The following is a 20,563-nucleotide window of genomic DNA, read 5'->3' on the forward strand; positions in this document are numbered from 1 at the left end:
GAGCCTACATCCTGGGAACAAATTTTTACGCCTCACACTTCAGATAGAGCCCTAATATCCAGAGTATACAAAGAACTCAAAAAATTAGACAATAAGATAACAAATAACCCAATCAACAAATGGGCCAAGGACCTGAACAGACACTTCTCAGAGGAGGATATACAAGCAATCAACAAGTACATGAAAAAATGCTCTCCATCTCTAGCAGTCAGAGAAATGCAAATCAAAACCACCCTAAGATACCATCTCACTCCAGTAAGATTGGCAGCCACTATGAAGTCAAACAACAACAAGTGCTGGCGAGGATGTGGAGAAAAGGGTACACTTGTACATTGCTGGTGGGACTGCAAATTGGTGCGGCCAAGTTGGAAAGCAGTTTGGAGATTCCTGGGAAAGCTAGGAATGGAACCACCATTTGACCCTGCTATTGCCCTTCTCGGACTATTCCCTGAAGACCTTAAAAGAGCATGCTACAGGGATACTGCCACATCGTTGTTCATAGCAGCACAATTCACAATAGCTAGACTGTGGAACCAAACCAGATGCCCTTCAATAGATGAATGGATAAAAAAAATGTGGCATCTATACACAATGGAGTACTATGCAGCAATAAAAAATGACAAAATCATAGAATTTTCAGGGAAATGGTTGGTACTAGAGCAGATTATGCTTAGTGAAGCTAGCCAAACCCTAAAAAACAAATACCAAATGTCTTCTTTGATATAATGAGAGCAACTAAGAACAGAGCAGTGAGGAAGAGTAGGAAGAAAAAATTAACATTAAACAGAGACTTGAGATGGGAGGGAAAGGGAGAGAAAAGGGAAATTGCATGGAAATGAAGGGAGACCCTCATTGCTAAACAAAATTACACATAAGAGGTTGTGAGGGGAATGGGAAAATAAACAAAGAGAGAAATGAATTACAGTAGATGGGATAGAGAGAGAAGTTGGGAGGGGAGGGGAGGGGGGATAGTAGGGGATAGGAAAGGTAGCAGAATACAACAATTACTATTAGGGCATTATGTAAAATTGTGGATGTGTAACCGACGTGATTCTGCTATCTGCATTTGGGGTAAAATTGGGGGTTCATAACCCACTTCAATCTAATGTATGAAATATCATATGTCAAGAGCTTTGTAATGTTATGAACAACCAATAAAAAAAAAAAAAAAAAAAAAAAAAAAAAAAAAAAAAAAAAAAAAAGAAAAACATGTCCATAAGCAGCAAGGGTAATATTCAAAAGATGAAGTGGGCTACTGTTACTGCTGAAACTCAATTTCTCTTAAGATTTTATAGTTCTTAAATATGATTAAAGACCAAGATCCAATATTTAAAATTTTGGTAGGCAAAACCAAAATTCTGGTTGAGTTATCTTTGGAATACCTGAACATTCTGAAAGCCACATTTTACTAGGATAAGAAAATTATTTTCTGACAACATTTTCGTGCACCTAGGATCATACAAAAAGTGCATATTCAAATATTAATTGAATCTTCAATGAAACCTTCCTACAAATAGAATAGCACTTTTTTTTAACCTGGGTGATATTAGTATTGTGCTTATCATAATACTTAGGAAAACAGGGCTATACAATTGTACTACAGGCCATTTCATATTCCTGATGCTACCCAGTAAAGGCCAATGGAGGGGCTGGGGTTGTGGCTCAGCGATAGAGTGCTTGCCTTGCATGTGAGAGGCCCTGGGTTCGATCCTCAGCACCACATAATAAATAAAATGGAGATGTTGTGTTCAAATACAATTAAAAAAAAATATATATATATATATATAAATCGCCAATGGAGTCCCTCAGTCATCCCCTGGCTCAAGGGTATTTTTAGAAGAGGAGGAGCTTACTATCTTATATAGAGAATCAATTAGCTAAAGAGAATCCTGATCTTTTGATCTCCATAATTCACATATCTATAATATTTTATTCATTTACATATTTTTACATATTTTATATTTGTATATCTCCATTACTGTAGAATGAGATTGTTAAAGGTAGAAAATGAGTTTTATTGATATTTGTATATACAGTGCTTTGCTACCAATAAACACTTTTGGAATGAGATAAATAAATTCGTGAACATTAAAAGATATCACTTTTGCATTTTCTATATCACCAATGAAAAAATACAGAGGGTCATTCTCTACCCTCTGATAGAACATCAGAGCTCTTAAATGGTAACTATATTTTAAGCCCTCTATAAATCTACTTTATACAGAGACCTATGCTTCTCTTGCTGTATTCAAACATCAAAAGAGCCTGCATAAAAAAGTATAAGGTTAATATTACTAACTTAGGTATACTATAATAATACTTAAGACAAAAGCTTTGAAGACCAATGCAGGAGTCTCTGTGGCTTCTATCTTGCCATGTCTTAACCAGTGCACAGTCTAGGCATAACTGCCAAAATATGCCAGGGAAAATATATGTATTTGTCATAAGCACATGTTGGCACAGTTTGGTATGTACCTAAAGGTAGTTCATTAAGAATCTGAAAGACTAGGTAGTTTTTCTGCCCTTAGTTAATATCCTCCAGAAAACATACACTGGGGTTGTAGTCCTATCTAACATATCCCAAATATTATTCAAATAAAAGTATTAGCCACTATTTAATTTCAAGAGAGTATATTTCTGAAATGATAATAAAACTAGGTGATATAAATTCAATAAAAGAGGCAGAAGAACAGAACACAACAGACACTAGTATGGCAGTATGTAAAAAAGTGGATGTGTAACCGATGTGATTCTGCAATCTGTATACGGGGTAAAAATGGGAGTTCATAACCCACTTGAATCAAATGTATGAAATATGATATGTCAAGAACTATGTAATGTTTTGAACAACTAATAATAAAAATTATAAAAAAAGATGCAGAGGAGACATTTTTAAGAATATTTAAATGCAGACATTTAAATAATGTATAACAAAAAGAAAATGATTTAGGAATCCTCTTAATACATTCAATATCATCTAGATTATTGTCTTTTCAATTTGATGCAGTTTTATTGGAGAACAGAAAAATTTATGCATAATGATTGCCTACATTTTAATTTAAAATAAAAAGTTTTTATTTTCCTTAAAGATTAAAAAGTTGTTCTTACCCAACATCAGTTTTATTCTGAATAACATTGATTTCTTCAGGTTCTAACTCTGGAATCCACTTCTCTATTTCTTCTGTCCAGGAGCACCTCAGGGATGAAGGCACCACAATTAAAAGAGGCCATTCCTCTTTATAGAAGTAAGCAATTGCAATGGCCTGGATTGTCTTTCCTAGACCCATCTAAATTTAAAAAAAAAAAAAAAAGTATTAAAAATAAAGTCTAAGATATTGTGAAAGAAAACATTTACCAAAAACTTTTATTAAAATAACTTTTCAATGCAAAATCAGTTGAATCACACAGTTAACAAAAAGCCTAAGATTAATTATAGGGACCTTTAAAATTCATTAAACAAATTGTTATTTTTCAAACTACTTGTGATTGGACTTAGAGACAAAATGACTCCTAAATTTAAATATTGGTTATACATATTTTACAGAATTTAGTTTTATAAAATATGTGTGAAGGATTATGCAAAATAATATTCCTACAAGACAGCCCCTGAGGAAAAACACATAGTGTGGCTCAGGAGGAGAGAGGGAAATCAGCCAAACATTAAACCTCTCCCAGTATATCCTTTCTTAGTAACAATGGGCCCCAAGGGAAAAAGCAAACTTTCATTCCTTCCTGGGTTCATCCCCAGCACCTCCACCGAAAGCAAACACCCCTTCCCAACCATAGTGGGTCCTGAAGGTAGGAAGTGGATACTGAACCGCTGGGCCCTGAACTTTAACCATTCCCCATTGCCAATGAGTCCTAGAAAGAGAAAAGCAAATAGTGAAACTCTAGGTAACAATGGGTTCCAGAGGAAGGAAGATAAGGAGGGAACACAAGCTCTGAGCTTTTCCCAGTGACAATGAGTTTCAAACTTCTTACAACTGTCTTCCTAAGTTAAAATTTTAACCTGCACAACTAGGTCTCTGATTGTCTGAACAGCATATCCACAGTCTCCAATAATTAATTCACTCTTATTGTAAACTATAAAACTCAGACTTCTTCTGTAACCTGCAGGCGATTTCCATACCCAGAAAATGAGCCCTTCCATGCCTGATTAATTGACTACACTGGGGAATAAAGAAAAGCTGGCTGACCCATTTGAGGTTTGTTTCTGTCTCGGTTATTTGTATTTTCATTATGGTGCTAAAACCATGTTGGTTATTTTTGCTTACAGTATGATCATTTATAATTTCTCAGAAAAAACAACAATAAATGCCTTACTTATATAGCACAAAATGATGTTATTTTAAAACTAGAATAAGCCCTAAATCATACATTTTCTTAAAAAAAAAAAAAGGCAGAGAGCAGTTCAACTCTCTGAATCATGGAGAACTGATATAAAATTAGTATGAGATTCCATGTTTTATGATGTCTTTCCACTCAGTCTTTTTCCATACTATCACACTGCCCAATTGATCACTCTTGGGCATCTCTAAGCAATTCCTATTTTAAAAACTAGTTCCTAAATGAATGTTTATTGTGATTTGGTTCGTAACAGCCAGAAACTGAAACAAACTGAAATGTTCTTCAACTGGCATATGGATATTCAAATTCTGGCATATTCATACAATGAAATACTATTTAGAAATAAAAAAGGTGCAAACTGGAATGGTGGCATAGCTCAGTGGTAGACTGCATGCTTAGAATGATGGTAGCTCTGGGTTCAATCCCAGCACTACCTCTCACCACCAAAAGGTGCAAGCTTTTGCTCTATATAATAGGATTCCATTTCAATATCATTCTGGAAAAGGCAAAACAACAGGGACAGATAGCAGATCAATGGTTGCCAAGGGCTAGTGGTGGAGGAATGGAGCAACATAAGGAACTTTTGATATATAGCTGGTCTACACTTTTATTTTAGTGGCAGTGACATTATCACAGAAGAGCACGGAGCTGAAGCTCCAAACCTCAGTTCCTCTGTTCAGAGGAAAGAAAATTTAAAGCCAGACACTGAAAGTCAAGCAAGAGAATTTTATTCAAGTTGAAGGATGCAGAAAACAAAAAACCCCAGCAAGAAAGGAGGTCAACAGGTTGGGAGAGAAGGAAAACAACAGGCTCTGAACTCTCACAATCAATGGTTCAACAACTGTTTTCCTGACTGCTCAACCAACACTTTCTGCTTTAATTAAGTCTCTAATGATTAAGTCATACTAATATTCTTCTACGATTAACTCTCACTTAACCCCCATAAAAATCAGACCCCTTTTGTAACCAGTTTCCATTTTCTCTCCTGAAAATGTGCCATTCCATTACTTAATAGAAAGCTTGCTGATCTGTTGAAGTCCTGTTCCCCATTTTGGTTATTTTTGCTTTCACAAGTGAAGGTTCAGTGGAAGCAAAATGAGAGTTGGGTGAAAAGTAGAGTCAGGCTCAAGCACAGAGCATTTTCAAGGGAGAGAGTGGGACTTCTCTGAGCAAGAATGAGAAGGAAACAATGCTGTCTCCAAGAATTGCTGTTTGATGTTTGACCTGGGAGGTGGGGACCACCTTCTATACTCTTTGCCAATCAGATATTCAATTCCTCTTTCCCACAAGGCATCTGAGTTTCTGACCCTGACTGATCCTTCCAGGAATTGTCTCTTGTGTCTTTTCCATTCAGTGGGGCTTCATTTACAAGTCAACACCATGTTAATGTGGACACTGGGGTCAGTAACCCATCATAAGTTATCCTAGTGCTACTAAAGGAATTTCCCTTCCAAGACATGAAGATACCTGTAGCCCTAACTATTAGCTCACCTTAACATCAACCTCAATGAATCTTGTCAAGAGTTAGCTCCATTAATTCTTTTTTGATGCATTTCCCCAAATTAGCTCCTTTTGTTTTCCTTTGCTTACTCTCAACATCTGTGTACCAATGTTTTTTTTTTTTTTACAAGTTATCTGCTACAAGTTTTAGTAGTAATTTAAAGAAAACTTTAAGAGTAACTTAGAGTAAACCTGTGATTTGCTATGTAACCAATTTCTCATCTCTACTAACTAACAACATGACTGCTTGCATTTGCAGAACTCATAGAATTGTATATTAAAAACAAGTTAACTGGGCAGGGGCTGTAGATCAGTGGTAGAGCGCTTGCCTTGCATGTGGGGCACTGGGTTTGATCCTCAGCACCACATAAAAATAAATAAAGATATTGTGTCCATCTACAACTAAAAAAATATTGTTTAAAAAAATACAAGTTAACTTACCTAGAAGGGTAAATTATATCTCAATAATCCTTAACATTTAAAAAAGTAATTGCCATAGTGAACAATTGGAAAAAAGACTAAAAGAGATTCTGCTTAATGTCTATTCAAAGTGAAAAAGAAAACTAAAACAATGAGTTTTAAATGATGAGCAAGATTAAAGAAAAGAGAAAAGGGTGGTCTTGGCTTTTCAAAAAGTCCCTATTATGAAAACTTAGTTTTATGTATTTTTTTAAATTGCTACTATTAAGAAAAACAAAAAAATCAGAATCATTCAAGAAAAGTTACATTTTACCAATGAAACTTCAAAGATTAATAAGAAAACTGTATGGATTTGCTGTGTAAAATGTTCTTTTGCTAGATAAAAGACCACCAAAAAGAAATATATTAAATGGAATTTTGGAAGTAAAAGTCTTTTGGTCCTTTCTAATACCCCTCATATTTTCTTATTTAATTCCAGATAGCACAAATGAAAAAAATTATAGAGAACTTGGATGGTATTACTTTCCTCCAAAAGAAATTAGATTAAGCTTTCTTTTAGCAGGTAGACTGAGTACAAGTAGACATCTCACTCCCAATACTTGGTGTAAAGCTTTTTAAAGGCAGGTTTATTTCAGTTGTGCCCTTATTTCCAGGGCCTGGTATTCATTTCTAGAAAGTGGCTACTTGGGAGATCAGGAGAAGCCCAAACAGGGTACTTATCAAGAATTTTCAACCTCAGCAAGGTTCAGTTCTGATCTTGGTCTCCTTAGCACCACAATATTGCTGACATTTCTATTTAGTGCTTTGTCCTTCCAATTCCAAATTCCTGTGATGTATGTATAGTTTAGGAGATGGCCAATGATTTCAGGGTAATGTGTATGAAGATTTGGGGGGATTCTTCTCCCAAGTTTCCTATCCTCTGAGGTTTTATTTTCATGTGTAAATGGCACAGTAAACAGTTTGGGAATCTGAACAGTTTCTGATAGAAACAGATGAAAGCAGCCTGTTTTTAACCACAATGCTATGGTTTTAAGAAGAACTGAACATTCTCTGATAGATTTAGCAATGGAAGAAAAAAACCCAAAAGGATGCAATAAAAAGTAGGACTTTTAATGCTGATGTCTTCAAGCCCCTTATCCAGTTTTGCCCCAATTCTGAGCAAGTTGATAAGAAAGTGTGGGTGCTACTTCCTTTGGCACTGGTGGGAAATGAAAACTATGTAAATCTTGGCCCACATGGTGTGACTCTTCACTCTAACTTCTCCCTGTAAACCTAATAACAAACCAAATCAGTCTCCTTTCTTTGTTCTTTCAAGGCATTTTCATATGTGATTGGGAGCCTGATCTGCTCTCCCCAGGAAGTCTTATTACACCAGTAATAAATATACTTTTTCATAACCTCCCAGTGTCTGTGGCATCCTCATTCTTGACATTGGAACCAAATTTTGGGTGAAGGGTCCTCTCTGTCTCTTCAGGGTGACCACAACGCAGGGAAAATCACTTTTCAATACTTATAACTGGCATTATGACTCTTATGAAAAGATTTCCTTGAGTCTTGTTAGCTTTAGGGAAAAATCTCAGAATTTGGTTAACTTGGCATCATCAAAAAGAATTAATTTCTTAATCTGGCCATTTCTTAATCCACCTGAAGATGATATCCTTCATCATTAGAGAATTCACCTAAAATTACTTTTACATGTTTTTATCAATCTATCTCTCTTGGTAACAACTCTAAACATTTAATTAAGTATTTCTTTAGTTAAAAGATCATATAGTTAAATGATAACAGATAATTCCTAGAAATTAGAAAGATTATTTAGTCACCAACTTTTATGGTATTTGTTGTTGGTAATTCATTTTTAGGATATCATATAATAGTAGATAAAGTTTGATGGGACAAACTAAAAAGGGACATGGTTCCATACTAGAAGATAGAAGTATATAAGGTAAGCTCACATTCCCATTAAGGAAAGAAATTAAAAACAGTATAAACTACCATATTATAGACAAAATTTACAAATAGGAAGATGATTGTCTAGGACTACTTTTTCCTCGGAAATAAACTTTTAACACATTTTCTTAGATTTCAATATGTTGAGAAGAATTTAAAATAGCATAACAGTCTATTATAAAAGCAATAATACACTTCAAGTAATTTTAATGTACAGAAATAACTACACTCAATAGGCGGTTTAAAGCCCTTGGCTCTAACTGCAATGGAATTTGTTAAAGTGGAACCCTCCAGTGGTTCATCACAATTAAGACTAAATCACTATTAAGAGCCAAAGCTTTGAATCAATAATAGCACAGATGTCTATATAAGAATTAAATAGAATATACTAACTTCAGGGGTACAATTTATCCATGTTTTCAAAATAGTAATTACCATTTTACTTAGAATAATTGAATGTTTTCTGAATGTCTTATTCCATAAAATTATTAAGAGCAATAAAGTAACAACGATCCCAACACAGAATCTATTTCAATTTTATATACTGTGATTGTTTTTAAAGTAGCAATTTTTATACCTCTAGATTATAGAACACACTGCTGATTGAGAATTTTTTGAAATTGAAAATGTTTCCAGTTTTAAAGTTTAAAACTTTTCATTGTGGAAATATGAGGTGGGCTTCTCTTAAAGATAGGTGGCCCATTTGTTCTAGAAGATGCTCCTTTGGAAAACCCCTATAAATATGTGGATTTAAAATTTTAGGATTGAAATTAAGCTAGGAAATCCATATAGGGAAATGTCAAATTGAAATCCTATATTCTCTTATTTATTATTATTAAGGGGTGGTGGTGTATGTTTTAGCAGAACTATTTCCTTGTTCTTTAGGGAGTTTTAGATGGCATATGTGAACAGTATTTTTTGTTTTTAGAACATTGTATGTCTATGTATGTGTTTCAGTAATGTGTTCCCATCTCAGGGGAAACTAAGAGAGGGAAAAGGCCACAAGTATATGCATCCAGGTCTGATCTTCTCTCTCTTTACTCGAGACTAAATTTGGAAATTTAGGAAATTTGCTGTAACACTTCCCTCATGGTTGCCTTGTTCTCATTGGCTGGAGCAGGCTTTCTCCTGTAGAGAATGCATTGGGAAAAAGTAAAGCTATAGAGGAGATGAGTTGCAGAGTACCAAGATGGGAGAAAAACATTTCTCTCTCTCTAAAGACAAGACATTGAGCTGTGCTTTGTAGTCCAAAGCTGGGCTTAGAGAGAAGCCCATGTGGAGGATAGCAAATGCGAAGCAGGAAAGAGGTTCCAGATTGGACAGAAAGGCTGCATGAATCTGAATAAAGGGTATATGGATTTTTTTATATTATTCATGTTCTTCCAACTGTCCTATAACGATAAAATAACTTCCAAATAAACAACTGAAAAGAAAAAAGTCACCATTCTACAAACTACTATCACTTGTGCTTAGAGAAAGGACAAGAAAGCTATTCTAATCGTCAAAAGGAGTAGTCAAGAAGAAATGATAACCGATTTCAGACAATGCCAAAAGAGAAATACTTCTAAATTCTTTACAAAATATTTTTAAAAGTCAACATAACATGGATACCAAATATAAAGGGTAGCAAAAAGGATCAAGATCAATCTTCTGTGTGAGTACTGGTATAGACATTTTAAGTAAACTCTTAGAAAAGACAATTTAGTAGAACATTAAAAGAATACATAAATGGGGCTGAAGTTATAGCTCAGTGTGAGGCACGGGGTTCAATTCTCAGCACCACATGTAAATAAATAAATAAAATAAAGGTCCATCAACAACTAAAAAATGTTTTTTTTTTTAAATAATACATAATAACTAAGAGGAGTTTAAGTCCAAGAACAGACAGTAACAGAAAATCTGTTACTATAATTCATGATACTAATAGATCAAAGGAAGAATGTCAAATAATAATCTTTAAATTTAACTTTCATTTCTGATTATTTTAAAAAGCTCTATAATATTAAAGGGAGATCAGGAGAGTAGAGCAAACAGAGAAGGGAAAGGGAGGGGGAAGGGAAAGGGGAAATACTGGACAATGACAATGGCCAAATTGGGTGCATATACCAATATGTAACAATTATTTCCACCATTTTGTGTAATTATAATGAATCAATAAATGTATGGAATAAAAAGACCTAGAACATGAACAATTACTAAAAAAGATAATAACTCCATATGAAAAAAAAGTCTATATCTTAACCCAAAAGGATATGCTTAATGGAGAAAAAAAAAGCATTATCATTTATATTAAAAGCCAGAGAAAGAAATTAAAGATATATTTAGATACAATATTGTTTAGTTTTTTTGTTTCTTTCTTTTTTGGGGATTGAACCCAGGACTTGGCACACACTAGGCAAGTACTCTGCCACTGAGCTACATCTGCATCCCTGAAAGATAAAAATATTAAAAAAGAGTTGGCCAAAAAAAAAAATCTATTTGTTACAAATAATGTGATCAAATACTAAGATACCTAAAAGAATCCAGAGAAAAAAATGGTATTAATACTAGTAATACCTAAGTATTAACTAAAGAATTTAAGATGGGTGCAGTGGCACACCCCTGTAATTCCAATAACTCAGCAGACTAAGGCAGGAGGATCACGAATTCAAATCCAACCTGGGCAATTGATCCTGTCTCAAAATTAAAAACTAAAAAAAAAAAAAAAAAAATGGCTGGGAAACTTCTCAACCTGTGAGTCAAATAAACTTTTCCTTCTCTAAGTTGTTCTTGTCATGTATTTGGGTCATGATGATGAAAAACTGATAAACACAACCAGTAAATAACAATTTGAAAAATAGTATATTGAAAAGAAAAATAGTAAATCTGATCCAGTTAATAATGACTGAAGGATATAAAAAAGACTCAGAAAGGAAGAAAGGGTTGGAGAGAAAGTAGAGAGGGAGGGAAAAAGGGAGGGAGGGTTGGTTGGTTGGTTATTAGTCTTGCCATTATAGGCAGTAACTTCAAGGGGTTTTAGGGAAGGAAATTCAGACTTTTGAGCTTTCATTAAGTCTTTCATGCTGTGTACATATCTATTTCTGAAACATTACTCTGAAACAGGGTACACTAAAGGGTGAGTTGGCGAGGGAGGGGGAGCTTCTTTGAAGGAGTAGTAAATTTCTGGGGTTTTTTGTTTTGGTACTAGGGATTGAACCAAGGGGCACTAAACCAATGAGCCACATCCTCAGTCTTTATTTATTTATTTATTTATTTTTAAATTCTGAGATAGAATTTTGCTAAGTTGCTGAGGGCCTCATTAAGTAGCAAGGGCTGGCTTCAAACTTGCAATCCTCCTGCCTTAGCCTCCCAAGCTGCTAGAATTACAGACATGCACCACCACACCAGGCTAAATTTCTGGGCCTTAAACTGGTGTTTTATGTCAACATCTAGACTGCAGCTTCTTATACAGTTAGTCTTCTGGTGTTTTCCAATGCTGGAGATAAAAGAAGAGGGACATGGGAGAAGGAACAAAAAACAGAGGTGCATAAGTTAAACATACATATACTTTAGAATGAAAGAAGTAATTTAAAAATATCAGTCAAACCCACATGGGAAAATGAACAGGTAAAAACTGAAAAAGCCTAGCATTGCATGATTTTAGTCCCAACAATTTCTTCTTTTATCCTGAATACTTCTACTCATTTTTAGGTTAAGACTCAGAGTAAGTTACTTTTCCAACTGAGGATTTTCAATACTTGGATTTTTCATTTTACCAATGTGAAGACTATATATTACTCATTTCAAGGACGTAAGTAGGAAAATGTATAAAAATCATTTATGTGTTTCTTGAAAAAAGTTTCACTCAATAAAAAATACCAATCTCAATATTGTAAATTCAAAATTTAGAAATTACTGAACATAGCTTAATGTGTTTTCTAAAAATTAAGTTATATCTCTAACATAGGCAGCATTCTAACTCAAAATTTTTAGTGATATTCACATTTAATTTTAGTCATAAGACATGGCTAAAAAACAAAAAATGACATACTTAATTCAGTGGCAGAGTGCCCTGGATTTGATCCCCAGTACCACACAGCAACAACAATAAATACACAGTGATTTCTATCTTGCCATATGGAATGTAGAAAAAGTTTACCAACAGCAGAATTTGGCTTCTAACTTCATAATCTATTTAGATGAACTTGCCATTTAACAGAAAATGACTAATTTTAGAAGTCTGATAAAATCTCTGAAAGAAAAACTAATTTAAAAATCCATTTGATTATCTATTATTTCAGGCAGTTAATCAATGTGCTATATTTAAGCATCGAAGATTAAACTTAACTGCTTAACAAATGCAAAATAATTTATATCAATGAAATTTTCAGATGTAATGAACATAAAGAAATGAAGTATAATGCATTTTTAAGAGAATGAAAAATACAAATTATGTTTATAATGAAACTGAATTAATTGATCACAAATATAAATAAAAGGGTCTTTCAAAAGTTTATCAATATGAGGTTTAGGAAACAAAGGCATACTGTGAGAATTTGCATTTGGCAAACCTGATTATTGTCATTGACAGATCAGTTCAGCTAGCTATTTTATAAAAGATCATGAGTAAATCTCTTGCTTAGCAAGGTACATAATTACAGTGCAATGCTTTATATCCTTTTTTAAATGTGGCAACAGTATAATTTGAAGTCACAATTAGTCTTATGTTGAAATTCAGATAAGTATATTAAAATAATATTTTCAGTGGGTATATAATGACATATAACAATTACAGTGAAGTAAATAAATAAGCCACTACTTATTTGTAACAAAAGAAAAATTATTTCTGCTTTCAAAACAAGCAATCAAATGCAAATCAATCCAAAGGAAATCAATCAACAGTTCCAGAGATATAATTTTTGCAAGGTTACTGGAATGCTTCAGTAGAACAATTACTTGGATTAATCTGTCAATTTATGCATTGACACATAGCAATCACTTTAAAACCATGAGAACGAACTCTACATCTCAATTCAGTATTTTTAAAAAATGTTAATTAAGCAATGTCAGAGATTCCCTACTTAGTTTCAGAAATGAGGCTATTTGAAAATGGTTATTATATACATATCACCAAGGAAATAAAAAGGAAAGCTTGGTAAGAAACAAACAAGCAGGGGTGGGGATGTGGCTCAAGCGGTAGCGCGCTGGCCTGGCATGCGTGCGGCCCGGGTTCGATCCTCAGCACCACATACAAAACAAAGATGTTGTGTCCGCCGATAACTAAAAAATAAATACTAAAAATTCTCTCTGTCTCTCCCTTCCCTCTCTCACTCTCTCTTAAAAAAAAAAAAAAGAAACAAACAAGCAAACAAAACAAAAAAAAAAGTTTTTTAGAAAGATAAATAAGAATTAATTTGCTTAAATGGTTATATAAAATGAAAAAGGAAACAAGTAACAAGAAAAGAAACTGCTAGTTAATTACATCCTCTACTAGTTGCCAAAATGGCACAGATAACAAAATGAAATCCTAGTGAGTTTAGTAGATACTTTTTAAAGAATAAAACAGAAAGAAAGGACCCCAAAGCCTGAGATTAGGCTGAAGGACTATCTGCAGAAATGGAAACAAGAATGTGAAGCAAATAAGGTTGTTACATCAATTTTGCTAGTCTAAGAAAAAGACATGGAATGCTACTAAAAATAAAAGTTGCTATTTAGGTAATACAGAAAAAAAAAAGTAGGACTATTCTATTAAGCAATAAGAAACAGAAAATTATCGTTGCTTTTAAACTACTTATAGTTAAAATTAATTTTTATGTGTTCAAAGTACTTACTAGTTAAAAATTAAATGTTATATGTATTTTTACAGACAATCTTTTTGTCTAAAAAGAAACTGTCCTATTTCCTGGGTCCTAACTATACAATTCTCTTCTCTAGGATAGAGTTTATATAGGTTACTTCTGTATTAGACATAGTTAAGCCTAATTTTTCCTATAATGCAATGTCATCATGAACTCTAGGGTAGAATTAAATCAAGGGAGATATATTTGTTTTCTGATATTTTTACTGGATAGGGATATTTCTTTGTTTTCCCACTATGACTAAAGATATTATTGAATAATTTCTCTGTTCTTTCTCTTCACTGTCTTCTAGTAGAATTAATAATGGTATAAAATTTCTTAATCTATGTACAGAATAGGCTCCAAATTGCAGAATCCATCAATTATTACTTAACGAGTTCAAATTTAATCTATGAAAAGAAATATGTCAAAATTATAAGGTCATTATATGCTAGTCACAGTTCTAATTTATTGAATATTAGCCATGTCAAATTAAAAAAATTGATTCTAGTTTTGTAAAACCAGATGACTAAAGAAAATGTAACACATCTGGACTTCAAGAAAATTTAATGAAAATATTATCTAATATTATTTAATGAAAATATTATCTAAAAAATTTTTCCTCAGAAATAAATTTTAAGTTGGGTTAGGAATAAAAATAAATGTTACTTGCAAATCAATAATGACTATAGCAATAAATAATAGAAATTAAATTAGGGTTTTTTTTAACCTTTGTTTTATTTATTTACTTTTATGTGGTGCTGAGGATCAAACTCAGGGTCTTCACATGTGTGAGGTGAGCGCTCTACCACTGACCCACAACCCTAGGCCCTTGATTTTATTTTAATGAGATATCAGTGATATTAAAAATAGTACAAATAGTTCATTAAATTTATAGTTAACTAAGAAGTTAGAGTAAATAACAAAATACCATGAAAATGTTGGAATAAATTAAGTTATAAATGCTAGGATTTAATGTTGAAACAAAAAAGTAAGATAACTAACTTAATTTCTGAGCTATTGATATATTATAAAATAACTTAAAATATAGATTTCAAACAAAAATGTATTGAAAAGTGATGAGCATATTCAGCAGATAGTATTTGTTCACTTATCTATTGTAAAATTGTTTATCATTAATAGCCTCAGGATCAATAATAGTAAAAGTTGAAAAAAAAAAGAGCCATTTTATTTTGGCTGGCAACTCACTTAGGCCTGGGAAGAAAAAGGCTCTGGAGTTGCAAAAATGAAGAGTAGACACATACCTTAAAACAGGTTAAGATATTAATAATATAAGGAGCCTCATTTATTTCAGTAGTTGACCTTCTCTGTTAAACAAGGCAACAAAAAAGGTTAAATTATGCTCAGAGTATAATGTTGAAAGAAGCAGAAATATTGAAAAACTATTTCCTACAAAATCTTTATAGTCAAAAAATGTTCTTTTGAATGCTTGGCTGTCCTAAAATCTTTGACTCTCTAGAAATATTTCATTTCTCATAGGCTTAAATACATAAAATTCCAAAATACAGTAAAATCTTATCATTATTAAAAAATATATTCTAGTTTTAATTTCCTAAATCAGCTTTAAAGAGTTTGAAAGAAGATGAGAAGATTCGAATTTGCACAAAATGCCAAAGATTGAATCATTCTTCGGAACACTTTTAGGTCACTGATGAGTAAAATTAGATAAAGCTTAAGAAAAGTACATGACTTATCTCACTGTAAAAAAAAAAACACAAAAAATCTAATAATCTAAAAAAGAGCAGTTCTTAAGCTTTCTCAAAGCAACATAAACATTTTTCAAATAAAATATTACGTCAGAAATAGCATTCAAGATAAAACTTTTCAGATTGAGCTGGGCACAGTGGTAAGCCTGTAAACTCAGTAACTCATGAAGCTGAGACAAGAGGATTACAAGTTTGAGTCTCTAGCTCGGGCAATTTAGCAAGACTCTGTCTCAAAATTAAAAGGGCTGGGGTTTAAAAGATTCTCAGATTAAACAAAAGAGAATAAATGGAACGGAGGGGGAATGGAAATAGGAAAGACAGTAGAATGAATCAGAATTAACTTTGCTATGTTCATATATGAATACACCACCAGTGAAACTCCACATCATGTACAACCACAAGAATAGGATCCTAATTAGAATACATTATACATATATGTATATGTCAAAATACACTCTATACTATATATATATATATATATATATATATATATATATATATATATATATATGAACATATAATAAAAAATAAATATTTAGATAATGCTTAGAAAGGGTGTGGGTTGGGGCTGGGGGATATAGCTCAGTGGTAGAGCATCCCTAGGTTCAATTCCCCGTACTGCAAAAGAAAAAAAAATTATCAGATTGAAGCATAACTTGAATTTATTTAGGAAATCATGAAGAATCTATAGCAGACATTTAACATTTTTTTTATATTTCTAAAGATCCCTGTCATGGATTGAATATTTTTTACCCTTAAAATTCATACATTAAAATCTTAAGCCCCAGTGTGATAGTATTAAGAAGTGGAAACTCTGCAAAGTGATTGGGTCATAAAGGTGGAGACATCATAAATAAGATTAGTATCCTCTTAAAAAAGATCTCAGGCAGCTCTGTTGCTGCTTCTGACATGTAAGGACACATCAAGAATACACTGTCTATGAACCAGGTAATGGCTCCCATCAATACTTTGATATTAGACTTCCTAGCCTCCAGGATTATGAGAAATATTTGCTGTCCATGGTATTTTTGTTATAGCAGCCCAAAGGAACAAGAATCCCCAAATCCCTAAACCCACTTAAAGGATTCTTGTCTTCATCACCTATATGTCTGAAATAACTGGAGGTGGATGGTAGTAAGCATGGACTTGATTTAAAGTAGTGGTGACCAATAGACAAGACGGTTTTCTTATCCAGGTGAAAAGATCTTTCTTGATTAGTACACACGGTTTCAATTCAACAACAAAAACAACAAATCAATAAGACAAAAAGAGTCTTCTCTTTTTCTCTATCTCCCTTTCTTTTTCCTTCCTTCATTAATTTGTTCAGAAGGTATTAACTGAAAATACACTATTCCCCAGATGTTTGTGCTAGATAGACATGGCTTTAGACCTAGGAATTCTGATCTGTGGAGAAAATAAGATAAAGGGTGCAGAACATGATTCAAACTGCAGCAGAAAAGAGAATAAAAGGGTACCAAGAGGCAAAAAAGGATGGTGGTATAGAGGTAGTGCCAAGAGAAGGTTATGAATGATGACTTTAAATGGGCTTGTGCTAAGAGCCACAGCCAAGTAATATGATGCATGGCATTTTTGGTTGAAAGGTGATGCCAGCAAGCCATTGAGATGATTATGTTAAGATTTGCATTCATATGGATATTGGACTCTTGCTGTTCACCTGGGCCTGCTACGGGATTACTGGAGAGTTCCCATTGGTTGGGGAAGTGCGGTAGGAGGGAATTCTGGGGGAGGAACTTCCTGTGGGGATCCGGGAGAACCCCATGTGGGGTGTGGGTCGGTTGGCAATCTTCCCGGGAGCATGCGGCAATTTCAAAAAATAAAGTTTGTTCCTGTTTGAGTGGCTCGTGATTTTGTGCCCAGCCAGACTGCGGCAGGCTTGAGAAAAGGACAGAATATTCAATAAATGTGGTTCATCACATCAACAAATAATAGGAAAAAAATCAAATGACTATATAAATTAATGTAATAAAAGCATTTGATAAAATCCAAAAGCTATTCATGATCTATGAATAGAGAGGAACTTCCTCAATTTGATACAGAGCATCTTTTAAAAACCTATAGCTATCATCATACTCAATAGTGAGAAACAAGATGCTTCCCCCTAAGACTAGGAATAAGGCAGGCACGTCTTTTCTCATCACTCCTATACAGCACTGAACTGGAAGACCTAGACAACTTTATTTTCTAGACAATAAATAAAAGATCTACATATTATAAAGGAAGAATTGTCCATTTGCAGAAGATGATTACCTACAATAAATAATCTTAAAGAATCTTTAAAATAAATCTTGGAACTACTACTATAAAGGCAGAGGCTAAGATGCAATACTCATTGCGAAAAAAATAATGTGAATCTTTCTTAATTAGTACACACGGTTTCAACTCAACAACAAAAACAACAAATCAATAAAACACAAAGAGTCTTCTCTTTTTCTCTATCTCCCTTTCGTTTTCCTTCCTTCCTAGCTAAACTGCGGTACCAACCTAGGTATACTTCAATAGATGAATAGATAAAGAAAATGTGGTATAGAGAAAATTAAATTATGGCTTTTGCAGGTAAATGGATGGAGTTGGGAAATATCATGCTAAAAATTATAATAACAGTACTCCTCAAAATGAAATACATAGGTGTAAATTTAACAATAGAGGCACAGGACATATATGAAGAAACCTAATGATAAAAAAGAAATGAAAGTTCTACATAAATGAAAAATTAAACTATGTTCGTGGACCAAAGACTTAATATAAGATTTCAATTCTGTTGTCATGTATAACTAATTAGGCCCAAAACTTCATCATGTTGGTTTAGGTCCTGACTTCCTTAACCAGACTCCTAAAGCGCAAGAAATAAAATCAAGAAACAATAAATGGGATAGATTTAAAATAAAAAGCTTCTTCTCAGCAAAGGAAACAATCAATAACATGAAGAGAGAGCTCCCAGTGTGGGAGAATATCTTTACTACACACACATCAGATACAGAACTAATTTCCATGATATATAAAGAACTCAAAAAATTTAACACCAAAAAACCAAATAACCCAGTCAACAAATGGGCAAAGAAACAAACAGACACTTCTCAGAAGAAGAAATGCAATCGATCAACAAATATATGAAAAAAATGTTCAACATCTGTAGCAATTAGAGAAATGCAAATCAAAAATGGATGACAGGACTAATGTAAGTGCCACTCAGAATGGCAGTTATCAAGAACACAAGCAACAGTAACTGTTGGCAAGGATGTGGGGGGAAAGGTACATTCATTTGTTGCTGGTGGTACTGCAAATTGGTACAACCACTCTGGAAAGAAGTATGGCGATGCCTTAGAAAAATGGAACTACCATTTGATCCAGCTATCCCACTCTTTGGACTATACCCAAAGGACTTAAAATCAGCATATTATAGTTAAACAGTCACATCAATGTTTATAACAGCTCACTTCACAAGAGCTAAGCAATGGAACCAACCTAGGTATCCTTCAATAGATGAATAGATAAAGAAAATGTTGTTTATAAAGAAGAATGAAATTATGGCATTTGCAGGTAAATGGATGGAGTTAGAAAATATCATGCTAAGTAGGCCAATCCCCAAAAACCAAAGGCCAAATGTTCTCTCTGATAAGTGGATGGGGGAAGAGGGTATGGGAAGAATAGAGGAACTTTGGATTGGGCAAAGAGGAGTGTGTGGGGGGGTACGGGGGTGGGAAAGATGGTGGAATGAGAAGGACATCATTACCCTAGGTACATGTATGATTGCACGAATGGTGTGACTCTACATTGTGCACAAACAGAGAAATGAAAAGTTTGCTCCATTTGTATACAATGAAATAAAATGCACTCTGCTGTCATAACTAATTAGAAAAAAAATTTTTAAAAATATTTCAATTCTTCCCAACTTGATCTTTAGACTGAATGTAATACCCCAATGCGAATACCAATAACAAATAATTCTGAAGTTTGTAAGGAAAGTAAAAAAGGACCTAGGATAGCGAATATGATACTGAAGAAGAAAGTTGGAGAATGAACACTACCCAATTTCAAGACTTACTATAAGGCTATAGTAATCAAGACAGTGTGGTATTGTCACAGAAATATGGCTACTGATCTTCAACAAAGGAAGAAAACAGAGAAAAGATAATCTTTTCCACAATTGGTGCTTCAGCACTGGAAAACAGGGTATCTATAGGCAAAAAATATTAGATATAAATGTAACAATTTTCGCAAATATTAACTTAAAATGGATGACAGGACTAATGTAAAATGTGAAACAAACTCTTAGAAGATAACAGGAGAAAAGCTAGAATTCTCAAAATTCAACAGCAAAAAAAGAAACAATCCAATAAAACACATACATACACACAAAAGGCAAAGAGCTAAAACAGAGACTTATCAAAGAAAATATACAGATGACACATAAGTATATGAAAAGATGTTAGGGAATTGTAAATTAAAACAACAATAAGATACTGCTACACATTTGTGAGAATAGCTAAAAGGAAAAATGACAATATCAACTGTTTTAGTCAGCTTTTTTGCTGTTGTGACTAAAGAATCTGACCAGAACAACTACAGGGGAGAAAAAGGTTTATTTGAGGGCTCATGGTTTCAGAGGTCTTAGTCCATAGAAGGCTGGCTCCATTCTTCAGGGCTCAAGGTGAGGCTGAACATCATGGCAGAAGAGTGTGGCAGAGGGAAGTGGCTCACATCACAGTGATCAGGAAGCAGAAAAAGAAACTCCACTCTCCTGGTATAAATTTATCCCAAAGCCACCCAACTCCTCTAGCCACA

The 20,563-nt window shown here is 33.6% G+C and overlaps 1 protein-coding gene across 2 annotated transcripts in view; it reads right to left on the minus strand.

Moving 5' to 3' along the window:
• The window catches only part of ZRANB3 (zinc finger RANBP2-type containing 3), a 275,518-nt gene that overhangs the window by 147,717 nt on the left and 107,238 nt on the right, over positions 1–20,563 (minus strand). For both annotated transcript variants that reach the window (XM_081262030.1, XM_081262029.1), the window contains exon 4: positions 3,109–3,287. In XM_081262030.1, coding sequence (XP_081118156.1) covers positions 3,109–3,287 — 179 coding nt within the window. The remainder of the gene's footprint in view (positions 1–3,108; positions 3,288–20,563) is intronic.

Source organism: Spermophilus citellus (genome assembly GCF_964194105.1).
Source record: "Spermophilus citellus genome assembly, chromosome: 11".
NCBI lineage: Eukaryota > Metazoa > Chordata > Mammalia > Rodentia > Sciuridae > Spermophilus > Spermophilus citellus.